General features: G+C 37.7%; 1 protein-coding gene across 4 annotated transcripts in view; it reads left to right on the plus strand.

The window, feature by feature from the left end:
• il1rapl2 (interleukin 1 receptor accessory protein-like 2) overlaps positions 1 to 24,540 on the plus strand; it is a 186,285-nt gene that overhangs the window by 19,047 nt on the left and 142,698 nt on the right. For all 4 annotated transcript variants that reach the window (XM_088431432.1, XM_088431435.1, XM_088431434.1 and 1 more), the window contains exon 2: positions 15,696 to 15,807. In XM_088431432.1, the coding sequence (XP_088287558.1) occupies positions 15,717 to 15,807 (91 nt within the window). In that variant the 5' untranslated portion in view covers positions 15,696 to 15,716. The remainder of the gene's footprint in view (positions 1 to 15,695; positions 15,808 to 24,540) is intronic.

A 24,540-nucleotide genomic window follows, 5' to 3' on the forward strand; every position in this document is an offset into this window, starting at 1 on the left:
TTCAGCATTATTAAATCTGACTGTTGAAGTCAAGTTGTGAGCTGTTGTGAAACACCTGCTAAATGCACAAGTCTGCCTGCATACTGGCTGATTTGGATATTCATGTCACAGCAGTGACTTGGGCTGCATGACGGGAGCTTGGTGGCGTGGTATCAAACTTTAACCTGTGCGCACGCACTGTCAAAGGACATGGGAAGTCCGGCTTGTTCAGAGAAGGAAAGTCCATCTGTGTAGTTCACTTCTTTATTTGAGTCATCATTTTACAGACTATAATAAAATTAAATTCATACCAAAGCTGAAAATGACATGAGGTTATTAAAAGTGCCATTAATCACATCTTATTTGTATGTAGGCAAAACCCATAGCAAAATTATATGAGTCTTCTTATTATAAGTGGATTTAAAGATAGGGCTATATCTACAGTATATTATTTTCTTTTGTACAAAAAAACAGGGAAAATAACTTTAAAAATCTGCTTCGCATATGCACAGGCTATGTAGCATTGCATAGAAAGCACAAATATTGTAAGTATGAAGGCTGTTGGGAAGCCTTGTTTGGAAATGCTCCACAGCACTTTTTAGTTTGTTCCTCCAAAAACAAGTCAAACTCAGCAATTTGCAGTTAGTGTGGTCCTCTTTTGTGATTTCCTCTCACAGGCACTGAAAAAAAGGTCTTGGATAAATATTGCATGAACAAGCTTCAGCATCACAGTCTCAACTGTGGAGGTCGATTCAAAGCCGACGGTGGAGCAATTTGCTGCAAATTGTCATTTTAAAGATTATGCATGTAATAAATAACTGGGCTGTTCCCTTTAAACAGGCAATTTGTCAGCATATGTAAGCCATTCTGTCCTGAGATTTTTTTTTCCAGAACAGTAAAAGAAGATACTTTAGAAAATCAAATGCATCCGTAAACGTGTTCTGCTCCGCTTACAGAATTTATTCCCTTTATGGACAGAATTTGCTTTTTGATGGTCTCAGTTTTGCATCTTTGCTTGATTTGGATGGTGTGGTGCTGTTGCAATCTTCAAGCCATGATTTCCAACCCTTACTGGCACGGTTTCCAAAGCTGAGACCACGGTCTTCAATCATAAAAGGGTGGAGTGCCCTTTTCGGGTCGGGGATGAGATCCTGCCCCATTTGGATGAGTTCAAGTATCTTGAATATGTGAGAGTGGGATGGTGAGGGAGATTTCTCAGTTGCAATGTCTGCAGTGATGCCGACTCATATCTGTCTAATGTGCTAAAGAAGAAGCTGAACCCAAAGGTGAAGCTCTCAAATTACCGGTCAATCTACATTTCACTATTTACATTTCTATAACAGTCCAGTTTGTTATGCAAGACTAACATAAATATTTATGTGTGCACGTAAATTAGTGGTTACCTATTTTTTTCACTTGTATAACCTTTCCAAAAATTCAAATGTTTCTTGTTTTAGTACACTTAGCAAAAGTTCAATGCCGGCGACACTCTTGGATGAGAATATTTATATATTCATGAGTATGGAAAATAGCTTTGACATAACCTTAAAAGAAAATTGGGCACAGCATATTTATCCCTGTGATAGTAGCAGACCGTGCACAATGAGTCTGCTAATTTTGCACCCTGCATTACCCTTTGTTAACAAAGATTGATTTGTTTCCTTCAAATGTTGTTTGATGTTCGATGCAGTTAATCTCTTTCATCAACTACGACATACAGAGCCGCAGTTAAATAAAATAAAAAGAAATGCCGGCAGTTTAAAGTTGGAACGTGACGCAAGCAGGGACTAAAGAGAAATTGTTCATGAGTATAATAGCTTGCGATACAAAATCACATAAACAAGGGGTGACGTACATAGCTAATCAGTAGGACGTATAATACATATGACCCAGCTTTTATAAAGTGTTTCCATTCATGTAATTGCATTCTGATCTGGGTTCCTTCCCACACTTCATCTGGAACATTTTTTTTTTCTTTTTCAGAAGTTTGCCTTGTTTAACACTGTCGGTAGTCACACTGAATTGGATTATGCTAATTTCTGCACCACAGAAGCACAGTCAGGGTTGAATAATTTGCCGTAGATACTATTTTGCATGTTTCATTTTATAGTTTCATATCATGCGAGAGAACCATTTTGTACCACCTATTGCTGCACATCAGTGCATTAATACTGGTCTACTGGTACAGGTATGTAAGAAATGAAAAAAAAAAGTCTCCATTTCGGTGCTCAAAAAAAATAAAATAAAAAAGAGCTTTAAATAGCTTTAAATAGCGTTTAAAGGGCTAAATCTGTGGTGCATTTGTTCTATATTGTTGTATTGAAAACAAAGGTTTAACACCACAGTAATATGAATGTTTACATACTAAACAACATAAACTGGAATTTCTTTACTGCTTATATCAGTTTTTAATTATTCACTATGAATAATATGCTTTACCTTGTCATCCCTCATCGATGAGTGCATTGAGGTGTTTTGCTACAGCCAGATATAATTACATCTTTTAGAATATTGCCTGAAAGGTATCACAATTATGGAGCTTTTCGGTTTGCAGCTGCTTGCTGTGGAAAACCAAGTGCTCAATGAAGAGACCAGTTTGCCGTGTGCTTTATTGCTTTTCTGTAGCCACACAAGCATACGCCTCATCATTGTAAAAGGAAACGCATACATTATAATGTTGGTATATATCTGTCAATGACTAAATCGTAGATTACTTCAAGAAACATTTCTTCCTTCCGTGATTGTATTATTTTCATTGTGAGAATGACACATGGGGCCATTATTGTTTATGCAGTGGCTCCCATCATGCAGCTACAAATGGGCTTCATTCCTTATCTATGCACCATCTAGCCCCTCGATATTTTGATTGATGCCGAGCGAAGGAACATTTAGTATGTTTTTCTTCCTGTAGATTCAGTTTGACGTGTTCATGTGCGTGGCCTACCTTAACCTAAAACTTATTCATGATCTATGCCATGACAGATTTGGTGTTAAATTGAACTTTTATGCGGTGAATGGGCAGCAGCAAATTGTACAAGGAAATTAAACGTCTGTATTCAAAATCATGAATGCTTCTCATCAAAACTGGCATCTTCAAAGTTATGAATTTATTGTTAACTACAACCTGGATTAGTGGTTATCAAAATACGTGACAGTGAGCCTGCATTCTTCATTTACAATGGCTTGGGCCTGCAAAACCTTTCACTAAACATGGGTGATATGTGTTTTAGAAAGAATCTTTGAAGTGAATACACAGCTGCGACCCAAATGCAACACCAGTAAGGGGTGTACTATATAAATATAAAATAAAATGCATGGAACATATTTATCAGGCAATGTTGTAATACAATACATGTGTATGCACGCGAGCTCCCATGAGTTCAATTTAGTACTCTTTGTATTCATTTTTTTTTTACATTCATTTCTCTGATCACAGACTATTACACTTTACGCCATACAAACATCAAAGAAAGCTTGAACTCTGGGATTGTGTGTTGTTTGTACTGTCATTATATGACGTTTTTCTACGGAAGATGCCGCTTGAACAAAAAAATAGAGCATTCAGCATGTCAAACTAAAAAAAGTGAAGTGCCTTTCATGTTCATGTGGTCTTTGTAACTCATACAAATAAGGTAAATTGGTGGTTTCCATGCTTTGAAATGAAACAGTAATGTGTGTGTGCGCATGTGTGTGTACGTTTTTGACCCGTTTAACCATAAAAATCAGGTCATAGAAAAGTTAACGTGAACACACTGTGGATGGTACGGAAGAAATGTCAAATTTTCAAATGCCAACATTTTCATATAAGGGCCAGCTGTGTTCTTACAGCTTTAGACAAGTCCAGTGATATTTGTCAATGTAACTAAATTCAGCTCCGTTTTGTTCCATCTTGGTGAGCGTTGTTGGGTATCGGAAAAAATAAAATGAAATACATTCCAGCAGAACTTATTTAACTCACTGTAATTTAGCATACAACGATTCTTACCTTCAACTTCCACCCCTAAAAAAATCATGGAAAAACACCACACAAAATTCACAGTGTAACTTTAAGTCATTTCGTTTTGGGGATATTCACCTGCCTGATAAAGAAGCAATAATGATTGTGAATCAGTTTATCCTGTGATTGCCTTTAGCTAGACTACCATTTAATAGTCTTAACTGAATTCAATTACAGTATGTGTGCCAAGTGTGTCATAGAGATGAGAAGCAAAGAAAAGCAGCAGAAATATCACTGCATGTTAACCACCAATCTTAAAGTCTATATCATTATATGCCCCAAAAAGGCCTACACTAACTTTTTCCTTAAAGGGACAGTGTGTAAGATTTAGACCGTTTTTCATTCAAAAGGAATACATTTAATGATCGTAAATTTCAAAAACTTGCAATTTAATGTGTTCTTAATGACCAACTGTACTGTATGTTTTAAACATAATTGTTGCTCTAGTTATCATTAAATTATATTACATGGTGGGTGACACCTCTCTGGAGGCGGCCATGTTTGTTATAGCTACAAACAATGGTAAATGCGGCGCCTGCAGCACCTCCTGCTGTCCGTAATGAACAACTGTCTAAATCTTCCACATTATCCCTTAAAGAACGGTGGGTCTCATTTCCCTGAGTAAAGTTTGCTCAGCTGCAAGCTTTGGGGTCAGAAAATACTTGTACGGCATGGTTGTGGGAGTCATAATAGGGCAACAACACAGCAGCGGGACTGCAATTTACTCCTTCGTGCAAGAATGCATCAGCAGATTACTGCCAGAGCCCAACAAATTGACCACTAGCAGGCTACACGTTTGCATGAGTTTATAAAAAAATACTGCTAGGAATAGACTGACAGAGGCTTGAATCCCTTACTTAAATGTCTTTACATTTTATGTGAATTTGAAGTATCAATAAAGCTTTGCAACTTACAGTGGTGGTCTTGACTTTAAGTGCACCCGGTGTGAGACTTTGAGTTGAGAAGAATGTAAATAGTTATACTTTAAATTATAATAGCGTAACAACCACGTTTTTTTTTAAAATAGAATTGATCACTTTTCATGATATTGTGATTATATTTAAACCATTTTGCTTGAGTTCTCTCAACTTTTTCCAAGATGTGCATGTGTCAGAAGTGCGCAAGAAACACGTGTTAGGATGTGACTCACTGTAAATGCTAGTATGATTATTACAAGAGTTTCTTGTGCAGATTCTCAGATAAACTAAGTTATAAAACGATATTACACCACAAAGTGGTGCTTCAAGGTCATATTTTTTGTTGTGTACTATTAAGCACTGTTCACATGCTAGGTATGAAAAGACGCATGTAAATATGGCCCAAAATCCTTATTTTACTATATGTGTTTGTATGTCTGACGATTTTCAGTCATAGGCTGCATCAATTTTAGCTCTCTGTGCATCTTTTCATCTACTACTTCTGTTGTAGCTGCAATTTATATATCAACAGTTGTGCGCGAGCAAACACTTAATACAGTAGAAAATAATACTTTTTCGTGCTGAAATAGGCTTACATAACTGGCAGATCACAAGTGCTTCTTGTGTTTGGGTATTGCCAAATTTGAGCAGTGTGTTCGCCTTAGGGCCGGCTCACACATCACTAACTTCTGAGGTTGTTGCTAACAAGAAGTGAAGTGCCAAATGTGTCTAACATATTGCTGTGTGCACTGCAAGCCCGTACATCAAGGAATTCTATCAAAAGTTATTAGTCAAATGAATATTCAAACCAACTCATACCTAAATTTTGGTCTTTTTTAAAATGTTGAATCCTAAATGCATACGAAGTGCAGGACACTTTTTTACTAAAGCGACTTTATAAACGTGAACATGAAAGGACTCCGTTAAAATCACTGAAAATATTTGTTCAGTAAAATAGCTTGTCATTTTGTATACTGTTATTTTAATACTGTCATTTATTTCATTGTAAAATGCATTCAAAGGCTATAATTAATATCAGGGTATTTTTTTTCCACTTAATTTGTGTTCTTTCCTGATTGTACAACATTGCTCAGTAAAATGTAAACCATTATTAGCCAGCAAAGAATAAAATAACCTTATTTACAACAACTATTTTTCTTTAATCAAGACAAGCATGCTTCTAACTGTAAGCCACTGCCCCGAATACCCCCAATAGGACAATATACACAGGGCTCTGTGATTCCATGATGAAAAGTTGTGACCAGTACATGACCAGCTGTGAGCATATTTATTCAATCAGACATGACGAAATAAAGCATGACTTCCGCCAAGCTTCTCAAAACAGGAAATAAATGGAAATAAAGGAAACAAGAAAGTCTCTAAACAAAATGATGATTATGTTGACAGAAGGACAGACACATTGATAGATACTATATTTTATTCCCTGTGGGGATATTTAAGATGTCACCCTGGCGTAAAGTATACATAATTGATAATCCTATGCAAGTTATCTAAATCTCTTGAGCTCTTTATTGACTGTTTTTTTTTTTTTTTGCGTTGCAAACACATCTGCTCCTCAACCTTTCATTTCCCTTTTACAAGCTACCTTTTCTCCTCCTTCGTTTAACCACCTTAGCTTTCTCCACACTTGAAAGTAACTGGCGCTCTCATCACAAGAGATGCTGTTAAATGTTGAATTAGTGAAGGTGTGAGGGTAAGGATGGCTCACGGCAGCGTCGTCTCTTACCTGTTTAATGGTGCTGTAACCGTGTAAAAGTGAGGAAATGGGAATCTGTTGAGAGCAATTAGATCATTTACTGAACAGGTGGTACTGCATTCATTAGCACACACCTCATGCTGTGTATTTCTCTGTGCATGCATCCATAAATGTTGATGTGTTTGTCAGTGTCATGTAGCTTCGTAACCCTACTGTGAAAGACTAAAAGACCTCCTTTTAAATCCCCGTGCACCCATGCTCTCGCTTCCACAGAGAACAAAATTTGTAAATATTTATACTCATTTATTATTTAGTGCCGCTTTTTGCACCGCTACAGTGTGGCCATAGGAGACTTTTGTTTAGTATGATCACATTCAGGGCTCGATATTCATGCCTGGCACTCGTCTAGTCGTGGTGTGGCGTATCAGAATAGCGCTAGGCGAAAGTCAACTTTCCTTTAAGGCAACAACAGGATGTTTTCCTCCTTTAAAGGATGATTCACTTTTACACTTTGTAGCGAATATGTTTGTTTATGTATTTAATTAATTAATTCAATCAATAATTGCATTTCAACTCATTTAAACTATGTTTATTTTTGGATCAATGTTAAGTGACTTTACCCTCTGTTTATATCCGAATCCAGAGGAGAATTCAAAACGATAAGGTGCTAACTATAGGTAAAAGAGTAGCAAAGATCGCAAACTCGTTACATCAGGATGAAATAAAGTACCGTTTTGCTCCATGTACAAGTCAACTTTGCTTGGATAAAAACAAAACGATTATAGTGGATCAGGCGAAAATATCCTGAGGGAAAACAAAGTGCATTTTCTGTATGCATGTGTGTGTCTCTCTCCTCTTGCTCGCTCAGAGCGAGCTGCTCGCTCCAAACGTGTGAGGGAGACATTGCTGTCATGGCACAAAATGTCATGGCCGTATATCGCACCTTTCCACCTTAAATGTAACAAATTGAAAATACCGTGGCTCTGGTATGACAGCCACTCAGCCAACCATTGTGGTACTTCAGTTAAGCACGCCCGCTGTGTGACGTCACGGTGTCGTCTGCGTATGCAGAACAATTTTGAGCTGTTTGGCATCCACATACAGGTTCATTTATTTGGAAAATTGAACGACCACGAAAAAAATCTGAATTCACCAAAAAATTGGAATTGAGCATTGAACCCAAGTGGGCGGGGCGGGGCGTGTGGAACATGCTCATGATTGATGCACCCCCCAAAAAAACTGGGACCTCCACTTTTGGATTAGTATGATATGAAAAAATCCATGCCTCACATGCATAGGCTGACCGGCCAATTGACTATAATCCTACCCGTTCCAAAGTCTCTTAAAGATCTGCTCATTTGTCTTGCGGCGATACACACAACCTTGGAGTTTGTCTGTGAAATCACCCAAAACAACCACATGGCAAATGAGCCAAACCCCTCCTTCCTTCTTTTCCTCTTCCACAGTCTGTTTACCAGCTGTTCCGCGGCTGCAGTGTGCTTGTGTTTGCGTGCGCGCTTGTGTCTGATCCTTGGTGTCAGAAACGATTCTTCGTGCTTCTCAGAAATGGCTGTAATATTTGAGTGGTAATGCCTTGAATTGTGAGATATTTGAGTCATAAGCAATTGCGGTCTCCGGGGCACTGTGTGTCAGCTTGATGAGGGATGTCAGGGAGAGTTGTAAGACTCACTCGGCGTATGGATAAACTATCTTGACAGTGGCGGTCAAAAGGGCATCTTAGCATGCAGAGGTCGAATATTCAAATCAGTGGGCTTAACAGAATACGATTATACCCACCTGTGGTCTTTTTAGTCGGTAAGCAAATGCTAATAACCTTCAGTTGAGATGTACTACGGATACTGGATCAAACTATTTGGTCCGCTGGTGGTGGTGGGGTCATAAATTGGCATAACGATTACAGTTTGGTGCCAGACGTTCCCACTGTGCACGTGGTGATGATGCGTGAAATATGTCCTTGGCATGCATTGGACTTCATCGGCGCCAAGCATAATCGTGTTTTGCCTTGCAAAGAGGGAGACCAGGCGGTATCGCTATCCAGACAAATCCAGTTTTGTTCATGATCAGACATCCAACACGAGTTACGGGTTTGCCTGAATAAAAAAGTAATCTCATAGAACTTTTAACAAAAAATCATTTAATGATGCAGACGGCAATCAGCACTGCCCAGAAAATCAATGCCTGCCCAGGATGACATTTACCAGCTCTCGCTACTTGAGCAGAGCAAGGAACGTAGTGAGAGACACAACTCATCCTCGTCATCAAGCTTTCAAACTCTTGCCCTCTGGTCAGTGCTGCAAGGCTCAAAACAGCCAGAAAACAGACTCGGAGAAAGCTCTGCATAACAACAAAACAAGAACACACTGAAAATAAAAATTGCACTATGTGTACTTTTTTTTATTCCATAAGTTATTTTATTTATTGTTCATATTTATTTAATACAAGCTATACAATGACAATAAAGACATTCTATTATATTCTAATTTGAGTTTTTATGGCATCAATGCCACCCATCCGCCTTACAATCATAATAATCTAATAATTATAAAACAAAGAAACAAACTGGACTATATTACAATATTATTTTTTCACTGTCATTCACAGCGTGTGAATTGTGGAGGTAAAATACAATATGTGCCTCCTGAGTGACTTTCAATTTAGATCAAGTTAGTATTGTGTTACTAAAGCAGCAAATCACATTGTGAAGACTTTGCCCCAGTAGTCTATGTATTCAAGAGATTTCTGTATTAACCTTGAAGAATAAAGCTTGATCCTGATATTTTGCTGGTATAACTGGTAAAACCAATCTGCTGATAAGCACACAGATGTCATTTAGTTACATTCCAAAAGTCCTTTGTTGGATGAAATCAACATATTCTTACAGGAGAATGTGTGCATAATTGGCCAGGTTTTTAAGTATGCACCATGTCTTTTAAATTAAGGGATGCAAATGGAATGGTCACAACTTTTGTGACTTGTAATGTTGCATTTTCATGTACTGATTTTTTCAGCTAAAAGGGTTTGCATAAACACAATTATGAAATAAAGTACTCAATTTGAGTTACTTATTTTACTTATTTGACATTCACTGAATGATGTTTTCGTTTGCAGTTTTAAAAGTTGGCAGTTTTTGCATAATGTGACTTGTAGGTTTACATGGATAGACAGATGTTTATAACATCTACTGATTTGATCGCGTTTACAAAAGCTATCACTCAAAACTGCAAATGAAAAATAATAACAATACTGTCCACGTACATGCTACCAAACTGCCCGACAGACAGCGCGTCAAAACTAAGCGTTGTCTCCTTTGTAAATCAAAGAACTGAACTGGATCTAAACTGGAAAAATCCACTGAAACTGTTTCGCTGTCACAAATGAGATTACACAGTGTACTACAACACTGAAAAAGTCAAACGCATTAAATAAAAATCCTGAATGTGAAAACCCTGGTGTGCACACGAATAGACGGGAGCGTTTGTCAAAAGAGCAAAAGGAAAGTACTTAGATATTAGACATCGCTCAACCTCAAAGTAATACACAATTTATATCTAGCCTAAATGGAGTACGACACATAAATCCAGATTCAAACTAATTACGCATCCTGATGAGCAGATTAAAAGGACAGATATCACATTTTTCATAATGATGACAAGGCGGCTTATGCTTCCATGTAAAACACAGACTGCTTCTGTAACCAAAACAGCATGACTCATGCAGTTTGGAAGAGAAAAGATAGTGTGACAGAAAAGAGCTGGAGGCTGTCTTTAATATTGGATGTGTGGCTGATGCACCCTAATGGCTTAGCATTGGTCTATTTGAGACCGGAATAGCTTGCTATCTGGGCTCGTACAAGTGTGTGTGTGTGTGTGTGTTAACAAAAGTATGCCTAACTGTTAGATTCAAACTCAAAAGAGATCTAAATCTACACATTGTACTCATTTGAAATTAAAAAGAGGCTTTTCAATGCAAATTCCAGATGAGATTCACTGTCAAACTAAACACAAAATGGAAAGAAATGACACAGTTTAGAACCGTAAAACAACCTCCTTAAGATGGGCCCCACCAGCTAACGCTGATTAGCATCTATATTAAAGTGCTTTAACATTTTATGCACTGGACTGAACACAAATGTGTGAGCAACACACAAAGAGGTAAGACCCACCAGGACTACATAAATAGAATTTCTATTCATCTAAATGGAAAAAGATAGTTTGAGAAACAATAGTTTTTCAATTACGAATGTTCACCGACAAAATCAAACTCATGTCTTTCTTTTGTGACCTCCAAATTCTCAGAAGCTTTTTTGAAATACAAACGGATGTGTGACTTGTGCTTTATTATCTGTACAAACAATTATTAATATGTCACATCACTCACCTCAAAACAGACGTATAATAAAAAAGCAAAAATGACACTTCATAAGATATAATATTATAGAAAAGTAGGCCTCCCAAACACACACTCTAACCCAAAATAAAGCGGAGCACAGAGCAAAGACCGACAATTCTAACAACAATAATGTGTGTCTATGTATCGTGTGCATTACACACACTTTGACCCTGTTAGATCTCTCTACGCTCGTGTGTTGGCATATTATTATCAGAGACAGACAGAAAGCAAACCAACAGAGAGGATGAAAGATATGAGGATTGTAATGCTCTAATAGTATTTGTTCTCCCCTCTCTTTTCCTCAGTCTGATTTCTGCTCTGTGTGTGTGATTGTGTGTGCGGGTGTGTGAGCGAGCGAATGTGTGAGTGAGAGATGAATGGGTGCTGATGGAGGAATCACAAGGTAAGATGCAAAGGGTTGTGCTTTGAGCTGTATAACAATAAGTGTGTGAAAGGTGTGTTTGAATGTGAAGAATAGTAAGATGAAGGATGTGTTTCTTATATCATAAGTCACTTGTCTTATGCGTAAATATAATGTGCCTGCTGAGCCACGAGTCATCAGTGTAATTAAAGTCAAAGCAGGGAAAGTTTTATATATATTTTGATATGAATATTCCTGTCATTTTTAGCATGTTTCACGTAATTACCAGCACAGCATTTAAAACAACCACAACTAAAGCTATTTAAGAACAAAGCACAGACGTCTAAAAATAAGCAAACTAAATTTACTACGAAAAAACGCAACAGCAAAAAAATTAAATGTGCTTCATGAGAGCTCATTAATAGGTTTAGGTTCTGATTGTGGTGTTTTGATTTGATTCTGTTACCTAATGATGCTCAATTCTGACACACGCACACACGAAGAGCGGTAACCAATGTTATGCTTTGCATGGAATTGTGTTAAATCAATTTTGCTTTCAATAGCTTCTTACTGTTTAACACTTAACCCTTTAACCCTTCTAAAACATGTCAATATCAGCCTATAAATTGGTCTTTTTCATAAGAACCTAACCTAAAAAATGCTGAAAAATTAACCAGTTGATTCATATCAATCTATAAACTTGCTATGTTTTGGAGAACTTCAACCAAATGCCGAAGATTATAAGACAAAGATTGTGCAAAATAGTCGTACACAACTGAATGTACTCTATGGTAAAGTAAACATCATTAGCCAATTTTATACAGCCTACTGCTGCTAGTTAGAATGGAATTGGAATCCATCCACAGGTGGTCAAGGAGAGACACAGCTGCTGGTGCACTTTCAATTACTTGATTGAACAAACAGCAAGAAAACAAACAGCCGGTAAGCACATTCATCTACAAGCTCCATTTTCCACAACTCTACACTGTATGTCGCTGTATGTGAGGTCAAATTTGAATCAAACGCGAATCAAACGCCCATTAAGAGTCCCAAATTGTTTTTGAATGACAGTTCATTTGTGTTCGAGAGTACCAGATTTCATTTAAACCGAGGTTAGTACAATTGACATCATTTAGGCCGTACAGGGTTCATGATTTGCCCGTTGGAAGAAAATGTGCGCTTTCTTGTAAAGGCTCCTGTTCAATTGACATTGCACCTTTACTGTCGGAGGAGGAGCAGAAAGAGTCGGAGGAGTAGTCAAGCGCAGCAACGATGTAATGTAACACGCCACAAAGGCTAAGCCGACTTTCAAATAAACACAACACGGACATCAATGCAAAAACCTTATCGGGCTTTTATCTTGAAGTTTTGATCTCAGAAAGGTGGTTGCATCCCGATTAGTTTGACTCATCCCTGCAACTCCATCCAGCCATCCCATTTTCTATAGTTTCTTATCCTCACTAGGGTCACTCGGATGCATATCCAAGCATTACACTTCCAATTTGGCGAAACATTTTTTTTTAAACAGTATCCCTTCATGATACTAACAGAAAATCAGAAGTCAAGCGTTATCCAAATAGTGCACTCACTACTTGAGTGCCAAAAGTGGTGTTGTACAGTATGTTGGGATAAGAAGCAGTGCGTGAGGGAGCAACGTTAATTAGACAAGCTGGGAGCGTTGCTATTTGAGCCACGGGATGACAGTGTTCAGTTGATCCATGGCCTCGTGCTCCGATGATGACTCATACACTGTCATCTAGTGACATGATAAAATTTATGTAACAAAAACACAGTATTGTACAAACAAACCGTTCTTTCTTTCCCGAATAAGTGTACATTTTTGAGCTTGGTAAGTGACATGCCATTTAACCAGGGTAAAGCCACTGTTAAAATTGGATAAATAGCTATGAATTATTATTTGAAGGTAAAAGCTACTAGTTCTTTGGCCCAAAAAGAGTACAGATTTTCTTCATTCGGTGTCACTAAAAGGAAACGGGGCTCATTTAAAACCATTTTAAGGAACAACATTTCTTTAAGTAAGCACTATTATCACTCTTTTGCATTTAATCTTTTCTACCCCCCCAAAATATTTTTGTAAAGCCATTAAAGGGTTGTTAAACTTAGTCATTTTCAGTGATAAATATTTGTCTATAATTAATTTGTTAAAAATATTTTTCACTGATAATTAATACCATTCATTTTTTTTATTTTATTCACTCACTGTTGACTTAGAATAACAACACGTGTGCTCAAGGCTCAGGTCACGACCAAACACTGCTCAGTTGGTGAAGGTAACAACCTTGAGCACATGTAATGTAATTTTCAGTGGACAACAAGTTGAAAATGTGCTTTTAAAGGTATGAATTGTACATGAAAAACCTTTTAATTTTCAAACTATCTTGACAAAAAATTTGAATCAATCTAAAAAACTCAATACGAGGCCTACAACCTGTACACAATGATTGATATTTCACTTCTGAAAATGGATGAGTAATTATAGTATCCCTTTCACATTCCATTAGAAATGACCAATCGTATGGACCCGTGGGGTAAAATATGTATGAAACGGACCAACTTTTGACATAGCAGGTTCCAACTTGATGCCAGTGATATAATGCACTTTCATCGAATGGCTGTTTGTCCTTGAAGATCACACAGTCAGTACATGATCTGCCAGTCAGTGATGTGTGAAGCAACGGTGGTGATGAATGTCGGAAACCGATCGTCGATGGGGATAGGGGTTCAGACAGTAAGCAGCCAGTCGAAAACAAGGACGGGGGTAGGAGACTTTTGCTGACAAAATATGTCCAGAAAAGTGTGAACTTTTTCCACAATTGGCTTGAATCCACATCCACCCTGGTTTTAGATGCGCTTCTAAGTTGGCCCCATCTTTGCCCACCACTGCATCATGTCACACGTGCTGTCATTTTTTCTTTATCTCCATGCTTTTGCTCACCGCTTTTCTCACTTCAGTGTAGGCCCAAACACAGGCCATGTGTTGTTGTTTATGTGCTGTGGCTTTGACCTTTGCTCAGCCAGAACTAATTGGACTCTGTTAGTCACTGGTGATATGCTGCTGTGATGATGTCACTACAGCAGTGTTCCCAAACCTTTATTGAGCCAAGGAACATGCTGGGCATCGGAAATATCTCACAGCACATAGCCAAACAAAAATGTAACAAAAAACACTGTGTACAGAAAGAATGATATAATTTACTGACTTATTTTCTCACTCGGTGTAAAATCAGTGTGGTCTGTTTAGTTGAACACAAGATTAACTTGCAGGAATAGAAAAAATGACACATTTTCAAAAGCATGCCATGATTTATTCTGAAGTATGAATGACAACAGGTCAACAGACAAGACACCTGGCTTCCAGTAAGGAGTGTTAATTGGAGCACCTCAATTAAAAAAAAAAAAAAAAAAAAAGCTCATAATAGTGTACACATCAGTAAAAAAATATCAAGCTAAACACAGACATGACAGTAGAACATACCATAAATGCAATGAAAAATCCAACATAAAATATGGAGATTAATGCCTTGGCACACTTTTATTTTGAAATTGTTCCCGAAAGTTGCATCTAGCATAAATCATTCGCTAATTACCAGCAATCAAGCATTCCATGCAGGCTGATGTGATAGAAATAAATGACTCTGCACATTTTGATGCTGACAGCCTGCCAGTTGCTATTCCCACTGATCATACTGTATTTTAAGTGATCCAGTGGAAATGTGTTATTTGGTCTTTTTGCGTTTTTAATTATTATTAACCAAGAAAAAAAAATGTATTTTTTTATTTGTATCTGTATACTCAATATTACAATTGTATATTCAATAGTTTTTCGAATACCGAAAATACTCAATAGCTGCCTCCCTACTTCCAGGTATCCAGTGGGAGACGACTGATTTTTTTCTGCCTGTTGAATTATATCCCTTTCATAATTGGTATGTAACTTATAAGTAATCAAATATCAGGTGATTTTGTGTTAATAAGGTTGAGAAATAATTGACTGAAGTATTGGTTCATGTGTTGTATTGAGGCAGAGCTTTCAGAACATTTTAATAAAGTTCAATCGTTATTAAACCCAGACTTTTATTTCTATTCATTTTTTGTTGAATTCTTTGCCTCCCCGAAGCAAAGCTGGCATTTTCTATTTCGAGGCTCAAACAATGCTTACCTCAATCAATTATATATATATATATATATATATATATATATATATATATATATATTAATTTCTTGTTGGTTAAGTGACAGGATGATGCATTGCATGTTATGTGTGACAACATTTCTGTCCTGTTTGTTCTTCAGGTCCCAGTGGAGAGGAGAGCAATGAAGACTTTACCCTTCCTTTTTCTCACCCTTGCCCTTCTTGCCTCAGGAATCAGCGATGATGTCAAGTACATCTCCAAGAGGAACTCTGGTAGGATGGAAGCTTTCTATTGGTTGTTGTCCTTGGATCATCTGTCATAAATTTCACCCCGTGTGTTAGTTTTGTTGTTTCTCTCTATGCTGTCATCGCAAATATCCATCGGTCTTCTCAGTGCTTTATTCTCTTTTTTCTTCTTTTTCTGGTCAGTCTAATCATCCCCCCTCTCATGTCTCCATTCTCCGTACCTGTTTCTTGACTTGAAACCATGGCAATAGTGCCGTTTTTGAACAATTTCCGGTATATTTCCACTCTGGCTCTCGTTCTCTCAATCAAAGCTGAAAGGTTCTTCATTCTCCATCTCTGGCTTGGTAGTGGAAACACAAAAGACCTACGGCACGGCTGTTTTCAGCGATGATGTTTTTTCGGAAAATGTGTTCATCAATAAGCAATTGATGATCTTTGTATTTAGGATTGATTTGCTAATAATGATGGTGGGGTTGCCTAATTAAGTCACATGATCTCGACTGTGTGAATTCAATAACGCAGTGTATGATAATGAGCCAATATAGCTGAGATGTCAAACATGTTTGAATCACAGCATACATCTTCAGGGGGATAATGATGGTGATGTATAAATTGATTTGGCGTTACAGTACATTTCCAAGTAAGAATCAATTTAGCACAATTTTATGTCCAGTCAAGTAATACTATAGGTACATGATTTCTTATATAAATAACAAGGGGCCCTCTGGTATTTAACGTAACAAAATGCATTATGTGAGCATTCCAATTAATATTCATAGCTTTTACATAGCATGTTTTGTTTTAATCATTTCGCTAGATATCGTGTTTGCCCGGTAGAAGCTGAAGTTACACCTCTCTGTCCCATGTCGCCCCATCAAATTACATAATTTCCGCTGCATTTGGTTCCTATCCTTTTCATGTTCCGTATTGAACAGAATTCAACAAAAATTGAGGCAAGCTTTTCAGGCAACTTGATGTGGAGGGTTGGCATGTGTGACAGAGTATGAATTAAAATTGGATGTTTTTGGATGTTTTTTTTTTAACCCCCCCCACACACTTAGTGACTGGAAAGCTTCTCTGTATAATTACAGCAGTATTACAATTGTACACCCTCCCGCTGAGCCTCAGAAAAAGATGAAAGCACACACACGCACACACACACACAAAAAGATTCAATAATTTTGCAAATGCTGGCCGTGCAATTAAATCAATCTAGTTAAAATTGATTCCCTGTAATGTAATCCTTTCAAACAATTCTGCTTGTTAACCAGAGTGCTCTTCAATCACGCAGAACACATACATGCATAGTGGAATCACACTTGCAATCGCAAACTTAATAGTAGGCTAGTTAAAAACGCTAGTTTGACACTTAACAAAAACTTTATCGGTTTAATAACTTTAATTGTACCCAAAAGTATTTAATATACAATTATATTACTCATACATCTCTGTCATTATCATTCTAAACTGAGCATCACTGTATTTGTGAAAGCAACATTTAGAGCATTTAGCTTGTGTGGTATCTCTTTAAATGTGTGGGTGCTGAATACTGTACCTAATAGTGAGGCTTACAGACTTATGATTCCCCTTAGATGGGAGAGGTTTGTCAGCCAAAAATGCACATTAAATATACCCCTCAGGACGTACAGCGTAGACGCGTTGGAGTTTTTGACAGACTTTCATTCGCTATCGCTTGCAAAATATTATTTTCCCCCTGCTTCCTCTACAATGTCAAACGTCAAATTCGAGACCTTCGTAGAGTCCGACAGGGATGTAAATGACGTGGAAACGACACTAAAAGGAAAGCTTGAGCTGATGCTTCTAATCTGTTTCACAAACGTAATATATAGTGCATAATACTACTTTATCTGCTAAGGGACACTTGACCTTCAACACGTACGCCTCCTCTGTATGAGTGACATTCTCTGTGTGGTTGACTTACTTTCTTTGTCTTCACCTTTTCCGTTTGTGCGCTTGTGTGGCTCTCTAATACATTCACAAAAAGAATCGACTGTGTAGGCGGTGTGCTGGTAGGACTAGTTTGGTATTGTCAATATGTGTTCTCATATGATCATAGGCCTACCTACATGGTACCCTGTGCATGATTTTGTTCACGTGTGTGTTAGGAGTAGGGGTGTGGAGCTGTGGAGCGTGTATTAGCTCTGCATGCTTCCGTGTGCTCTTTTGAATGTGTGTTTTGATGTGTGTGGGTGAGGTGTGCACAAAGCAATTATGTGATCAGAGCAGAGCCAAGCGGACATTTATGTGGGCGACTGCTAGTACATGCAGCCAAAGATAGGCTGCGAGATCTCCTCTCGCGCACTGCTTGCAAGTTTTTAACTGGACGCCATGTGGACAGGAACTACAATTTCCTGGCGTCACTTTCTCTGCTCTGCCATGATGCAGCAAGCTTTGCAGCTAAAAGGCGACACACTATGAGAAGAAATAGGAAGGGTTGAAGATAGAGAGGGTGGACAATAATACAAGAAGATATTTTGAGTGTTGACTAGCAGTGTTATACTAAAAGTATTCAAGTATGCAAACCAGGAAGTGAACGTGATTGAATACTTTGAATACCTTCCTTGTGTCCATAGTTTTCCACTTTAATCATAACTGTGTGTCCATCATCACTTCATCTTTACCATAAACAGTCTTAGTTCTCCTGCTCAAGGCCAAACCATAACAGTTTCATCACTCTTCACAAAAGCAATCGATTATCTGAGACGGTGAGCACAGATAAGACTTATCTTGATCCAAGCAAGGACAGGAGGGCTAAACACATTCAACCACTAACTAAAGTGACACCGCAAACATCCACCAAAACTTAAAAATACAAAACATGTGCCAGCAGGTACCACTCGACATCATATTTTATTGTTCCCCAGCATTATTTGTCTGTCAGATTAATCCACGCCCTTATCCATGTTATCTGTTCAAAATCTTGGCCAGTGCTCCACCCCTCCTCTTCTTACTTGTATCATCAAATGTACCCAAATGATATTTTTGTAGACCATAAAATAAAATGAAAATGAATTCCAAAAATGTCAGAGAAACGAAGCAGCCCCTCTGGTTACACTAGGCGGGATAGAATATCTGTCATATCATAGCAGCTCTCCTCACACAAAACTGTGCATGTGTGTGTGTTTGTGGGAGGGTGCTCACCCACCAGCCGCCACACGCTGCACATTTGTTGCCTCTCTAAGCCAAAGATGACAGGCTGTTTGTGTGAAGTGGGTGTTCTTCAGCTCACTAAAGAACTAAAAGAAACATTAGCAAAGGCTCGTTTGCTAACCGGCTATTGTGCGGACTGATCTGCTACGTAAACAATTCTTACTGCCAAGATGACATTTTCCTTGTTGATGTCCTAGCACATAATGCAAAGCTCTTCTTTTTTACTCTTCTTCATCAGTCTTCTTTTAAGTGCTTCTTATAAACAATTTTTAACTTTTCATACACTGCTCGTAGCTGTCAACCCCCCCAACAATAATAATATTATTATTATTATTAATAATAATAATCAATCAATAGCAATGCTGTAGAAAATACTCCATAGTCATTATTTCTTAAACAATATAAAGATTATACAGTGATCCAATTAGTGTGTAACAACTTTGTGACAAGAGAATATGAAACTATAGGCCGACTTGCAGCAATGTACATCCCTTCTCAACACCACTTTGTCCCGCTTCCTGTCACTGTCTCTCTTTTTCGTGTTTGTGTCGAGTTCCAAGGTCAGATTAAAGATTCATCCCTTCTCTTGTTCTGCATTCAAATATTGATAAAAGCTGACATGGCGTTGACTTCCTACACCGAGGGATTCTGCTCCGCAAGCAGCGCGTGCACACACATACACACACTCAAACACACACACAATTCTCAATAAAGACCTATACAACTGTACATCTCTTAAAGAAAAAAAAAAATGCTGGTGGCGTTAAATTGCAGCATGCTTAAAAAAAAAAAAATCTAGCAGGGCATTTACTTTTTAATTACTCACTCAATTGACTCTCTGTGGCCCTTGTCGAGTCAAAATCTCTTACCAGCCTATTTCATGAAATGTGCCATAACTCCCCAAATATAGGACGCATCTATGTATTGGACAATATTAATTTTAAGGTCAAATTCTGGTCATTTCTATGTTAACGTGTATAGGATACACCAACAGATTGGCGACAATGTAAAAACTATAGAAAAAAATCTCATCTTTGTAAATTCTTCATATTTTCTTGTGTTTGTATCCGAAAATGATATATTTGTTGCAGGTTAGTTAATGTGTGTTTCAGATTTCCCGCATTTTTAGCAGTCAATGAACACAGCAGCATCGTATGTTGAATGCGCTCAAAGCAGTTCTTTCTCCTTTTCATCGTGACGCAGCTTGAGTTAATTTTACCATATATACCCAAAGTTCCTTTTGGTATTCCCTAATCGTTGCACCCTTAATTGAATCAGATGGAGATATTGTAACTTTTATATGGCTCTTTCAGTTCTAGCAGTATTCCTGTGTGTGAACAAGGATGGACTCGGACGGTGGTTCAGCCTGCTTGCTTCTTTTATTGAAAATATTACAGTAACAACCTCAGCTAACACAAGCTGCTGTGCAACAGGCACTGGCTGCTTACAGCCAATTGACGTCACCCTATAATTCGACCCGTTACAGTAATTATTGTGAGTAAAAATACAATAAGGTCAATAGAGTCAGTGAACAGCAAAATCACACAGTAAAAGAGTCTATTTTGACTCAAGCATTTCAGATAATTTATAGAAATACCTGTGAAAAAAGGTATTGGACTCAATTAAAAGTTGCAACCCAAAGTGTATGCTAAAAAAATATAGATATGGTCTATTACACAAATGTAAATTATTTTAATGTTCACGTCTTTGCCACAAACTACAAAGTTCATTATGAGTTGCTTTGCCTTTGTAATGGTGCTTACAATTGTGCTTATCATTGTTGGATGATCTGTGAAATAAGTGTAGCTGCCACATGTCTATGTGTGTGCGTTTGAGCTTGATTATTTCTGACAGTTTTAATGTGGACAAGCGGCCCCAGGAAACATGACAAAGACAGGCCTTATTAAGTACTCGTTCAGCTCTAGAAATGCGCCTCGATTCTACAGAACTATCACAAAATATGTTGCTGCTGCGTGATGTTTGGAAGATGTAACAGTGTTATGGAAGTAAGTGTAACTAGAGACAGTATCATATGTTATATGCTAATGAATGTTTTTAGCACCAGCATAAAAATGACAGAAATAAAAAAAAAAGTAAAAATTATATTTATTAAAAAAGTAAGATTAAATGGAAATACATTTCCTTGGAGCAAAATATTCTCTACTATATGTGGCATTAAATAATGAATGAAGGATGAATAAGGATTAATACGTACCTTTGAAACTGAGTTGCAATGAAAATGCTTTAGACACTTACCTAGCGTCAATAATAATAAATATGAATGGGGAAAAAGAAATTACTTTTTGCAGGACAAGCATTAGCTCGCAAGATGTAAATAAAACAAATAATGCAAGCGTAGATCACACCGATGTTGACACCTACTGAGTGGGTTTAATCGCTACAAATGATCCATAAAAGTTAAAGCCCCACATGCAGCCCAGCAACAAAAGTATAAACCTGGCTGTTTAATAAGCACACCACGTTGAGCCTAATCCCTCCGAAGCAGCGAGCCTTCACCGACTTTAATGGCGAGGGAGGATATTTGCTATAATTTGGCCCGATTATAACTATGTGTGGAAAAAAATGATGCAAGCAGATGAAAAATGATTGTAATATACTAGTTAAACAATGTAGAACAGAGTATAGTTGAGGTGGCAAAGTGTCGAACTGGTTTGTGTGCCCTGTGATTGGCTGCCAACTAATTTTGGGTATACCCTGCCTTCTGCTTGGATAGACTTCATTACGCCAAGCATCGTGCAAAACGTCTTCTCCCCAAATCCGATGTAAAACCAAAAGTAAAATAAGAGCAGGGGTGCTCAGATAATGCGGGTGTGCTTTTACGCTCCGCTGGTGGTACGAGGGTTGTGTAGAGACAATACGAGGACCTTCCTGGGCAACTCCCACGCCATCATAACCCATGCAAGTCATTTTCATCCGCTTGTTCTAAGAGTGCAGAATAAGCAAGGGCTTCTTAGAAAGGCATCAATGATGAAAAATAACATGTTGGGGGTTGTGTATGGTGAGAAATTCAATTTCTGTAACAGGGGCCATTTATGGAGGTAGAAAAACAATATACAACTAACAGTCATTCAGTGCGGCTAATTGAAATCTAGTAACTTGAAATCATTCAATAATCTTCAAAAGAAATACAGTACTTACCGTATATATATATATATATATATATATATATATATATATATATATATATATATATATATATATATATATATATATATATATGTCTGTGTGTATATATATTGTAAGCATGTGTGTGTGTGCAAAAGGCAGCCGCTGACACTATTTGCTCCAACAACTTGAATAAGCATGAAGCCACAATGTGGAATAAATGGTTTAAGAGGGAGCGAAACAATCTGGAACAAAAAAAAAAAAAGTTAGAAAAATGAAGAAGATATGGCTAAGTGTTGGAGGGGGTGGAGAAAGACAAAGAAAGAAATTACAACACTCGCACATAGTCCTTTCTGTCAGCTAGTGTGTAATTAAGTTCTGCACTTTGTCACGATTGCTCTATACAGTACAGCTGGTAATTTAACTTAGTCTGAGCCAGGGGAGCAGACAGAAGGACAGGGGAAACAAGGCTGCTAGTGGTAAATTACAAGAACAGGAGCCGCAAAAAAATTAGGAGCGCCTGTTTCAGATGTGTGTTCAAATACATAAATAATAAGAACAACAGTGAAAAGAAGAGAGACCGTTCAATTCAAATTTGTCATTTGATTTGCTGTGCAGGTACATATTAGAGATTCGTTAGAATTTAATATAAATCTAGTCGTAAAAAAATAAGCGCAACCTCTTTCCAAGGTCAATGGAATTATTTAATTATTGCATTACATGGAGTTCAAGATCGCAAGCCATGTTAGCTAATGTGGTCGATGTTAATGACGGTATAGCCGATTTGAACTGCGTTCTCAATTGCCGGCATCAGAAATCCGTCGGAGCCGCCATTGTCAAGCACGGTCTAGCTCGGTGCATTTGAACTTTGCACTTGGCTGCCAAACATGACAGAACTGAAATAGTGCTCTTGTATGTCATGAGAAAGAAGACGTCAAGCTAACACTGTTCCAGGTCACCACAAAACCTCCGCGGGTGAGCTGCCCTTCTCTTTCATGGGTCACTACTCATTTTTTTCATATGTCTAGGACCAACCTTCCCTAAAATACTTGGAATTATCTTTTTATATAGTATCTGTGGTATGCTGTTTCATATCACTACAGCTCTTGTCTCACATGCATCACTAATTAATAATGCCTTGAAAAAAATCAATTCAAAAACATGCAAAAGACAAGAGACAACAAAGATGGATTCAAGGTGAGAGGTTGAGTTGAAAAAAGAGAATCTCAAAGAGTTGGAGATAGGATAAATGGCTATTAAATTTTCAACGCTCTTTGGATGGAAGGAGAAAAGAATTGTGGGGAGCAACTGCAAAAGAAAGAGTGTGATCCCACATTGATGAACCCACTCCCTAGTCTTTGACCTTTGGAGAGAGAGGGAGAGCAGAGTGAGAAAATATATAAGAGGATGGTGAGCATGTTGCAGATTTTTGCTGCAGGGAGCCTGAATGGACCAATGCACAAGTGGGACTGTATGTGTGTAGTGGGTGGAAAGAAGAGCTAAAGTATTTGACTGAAGGGCAATTAAAGGATAGTGTTTGTGTATCCGTTAAGGGGAGGGCCACATTGCTGTGTATTGACAATATAATTACCAGTGAATAATGTGGGACCAGTTGTGTGTCCATTCTTCGGCTTGTTATAGGCACTATAATTAGACTGAATGATACGCCGTTGAAATGAATGCATAAATGGACTTGGTGCTGATTGTACCATATTCTTGCGTTAGCCCTCCGCCATGTTGACACCATTTTCCCTTCTTCATGGCAGTTGCTAAGTAACTGATATTTATAAGATTACCCTATCACTATCAGTCTACCATATGACTCCAATTATATTCATGTTGCCTTGCTCTCATTTTTTTAAATGCTTATATATACAATAAACAGTGTGTCTCAGAGTAGTTTTTTCCTCATTTTCAACTCCAATTATTGGGGGGGTGGACTTCTAACTGCATACCTCAAAACCTTTTCACATATGTGTTTGAATAACATTAATTTGAATGCAAAATAAGTCTTAATATCCCAAGTAAGATGATCAGCAAGTAATTTCTGATGACCTCTTTTTAAATCAATTAAATGGGTCTGAAATGACTACCCGTGGAAGAGTGACGAGAAATGCGGTATATATATATATATATATATATATAATATATATATAATATATATATAATATATATGTGTGTGTGTGTGTGTGTGTGTGTATGTATGTATTGTGTAAAATAAAACACAATTTATGGTGTCAGGGCAAGGAAGCGTGGGATGTTGTGGACTCATGTTAATACTATTAAGAAAAACTAATTAGGAAATCAATTGTGGAAAGTGTTCTTGCATCTCTCATTCAAAAAAAAAAGTAGTAAAAATGAGTTGAAAAGCATAGTTAATTTGATCATCAAGAAGGCAACAATCAGGGGTGTATGGGTTGGCGGCGCATTGAGATGCATGTCACATTGGCTCTGTGATGGAGA

The sequence above is a fragment of the Hippichthys cyanospilos genome, chromosome 13 (genome assembly GCF_059441005.1).
Source record: "Hippichthys cyanospilos isolate Australia breed blue-spotted pipefish chromosome 13, RoL_Hcya_1.0, whole genome shotgun sequence".
In the NCBI taxonomy this organism is placed as follows: domain Eukaryota; kingdom Metazoa; phylum Chordata; class Actinopteri; order Syngnathiformes; family Syngnathidae; genus Hippichthys; species Hippichthys cyanospilos.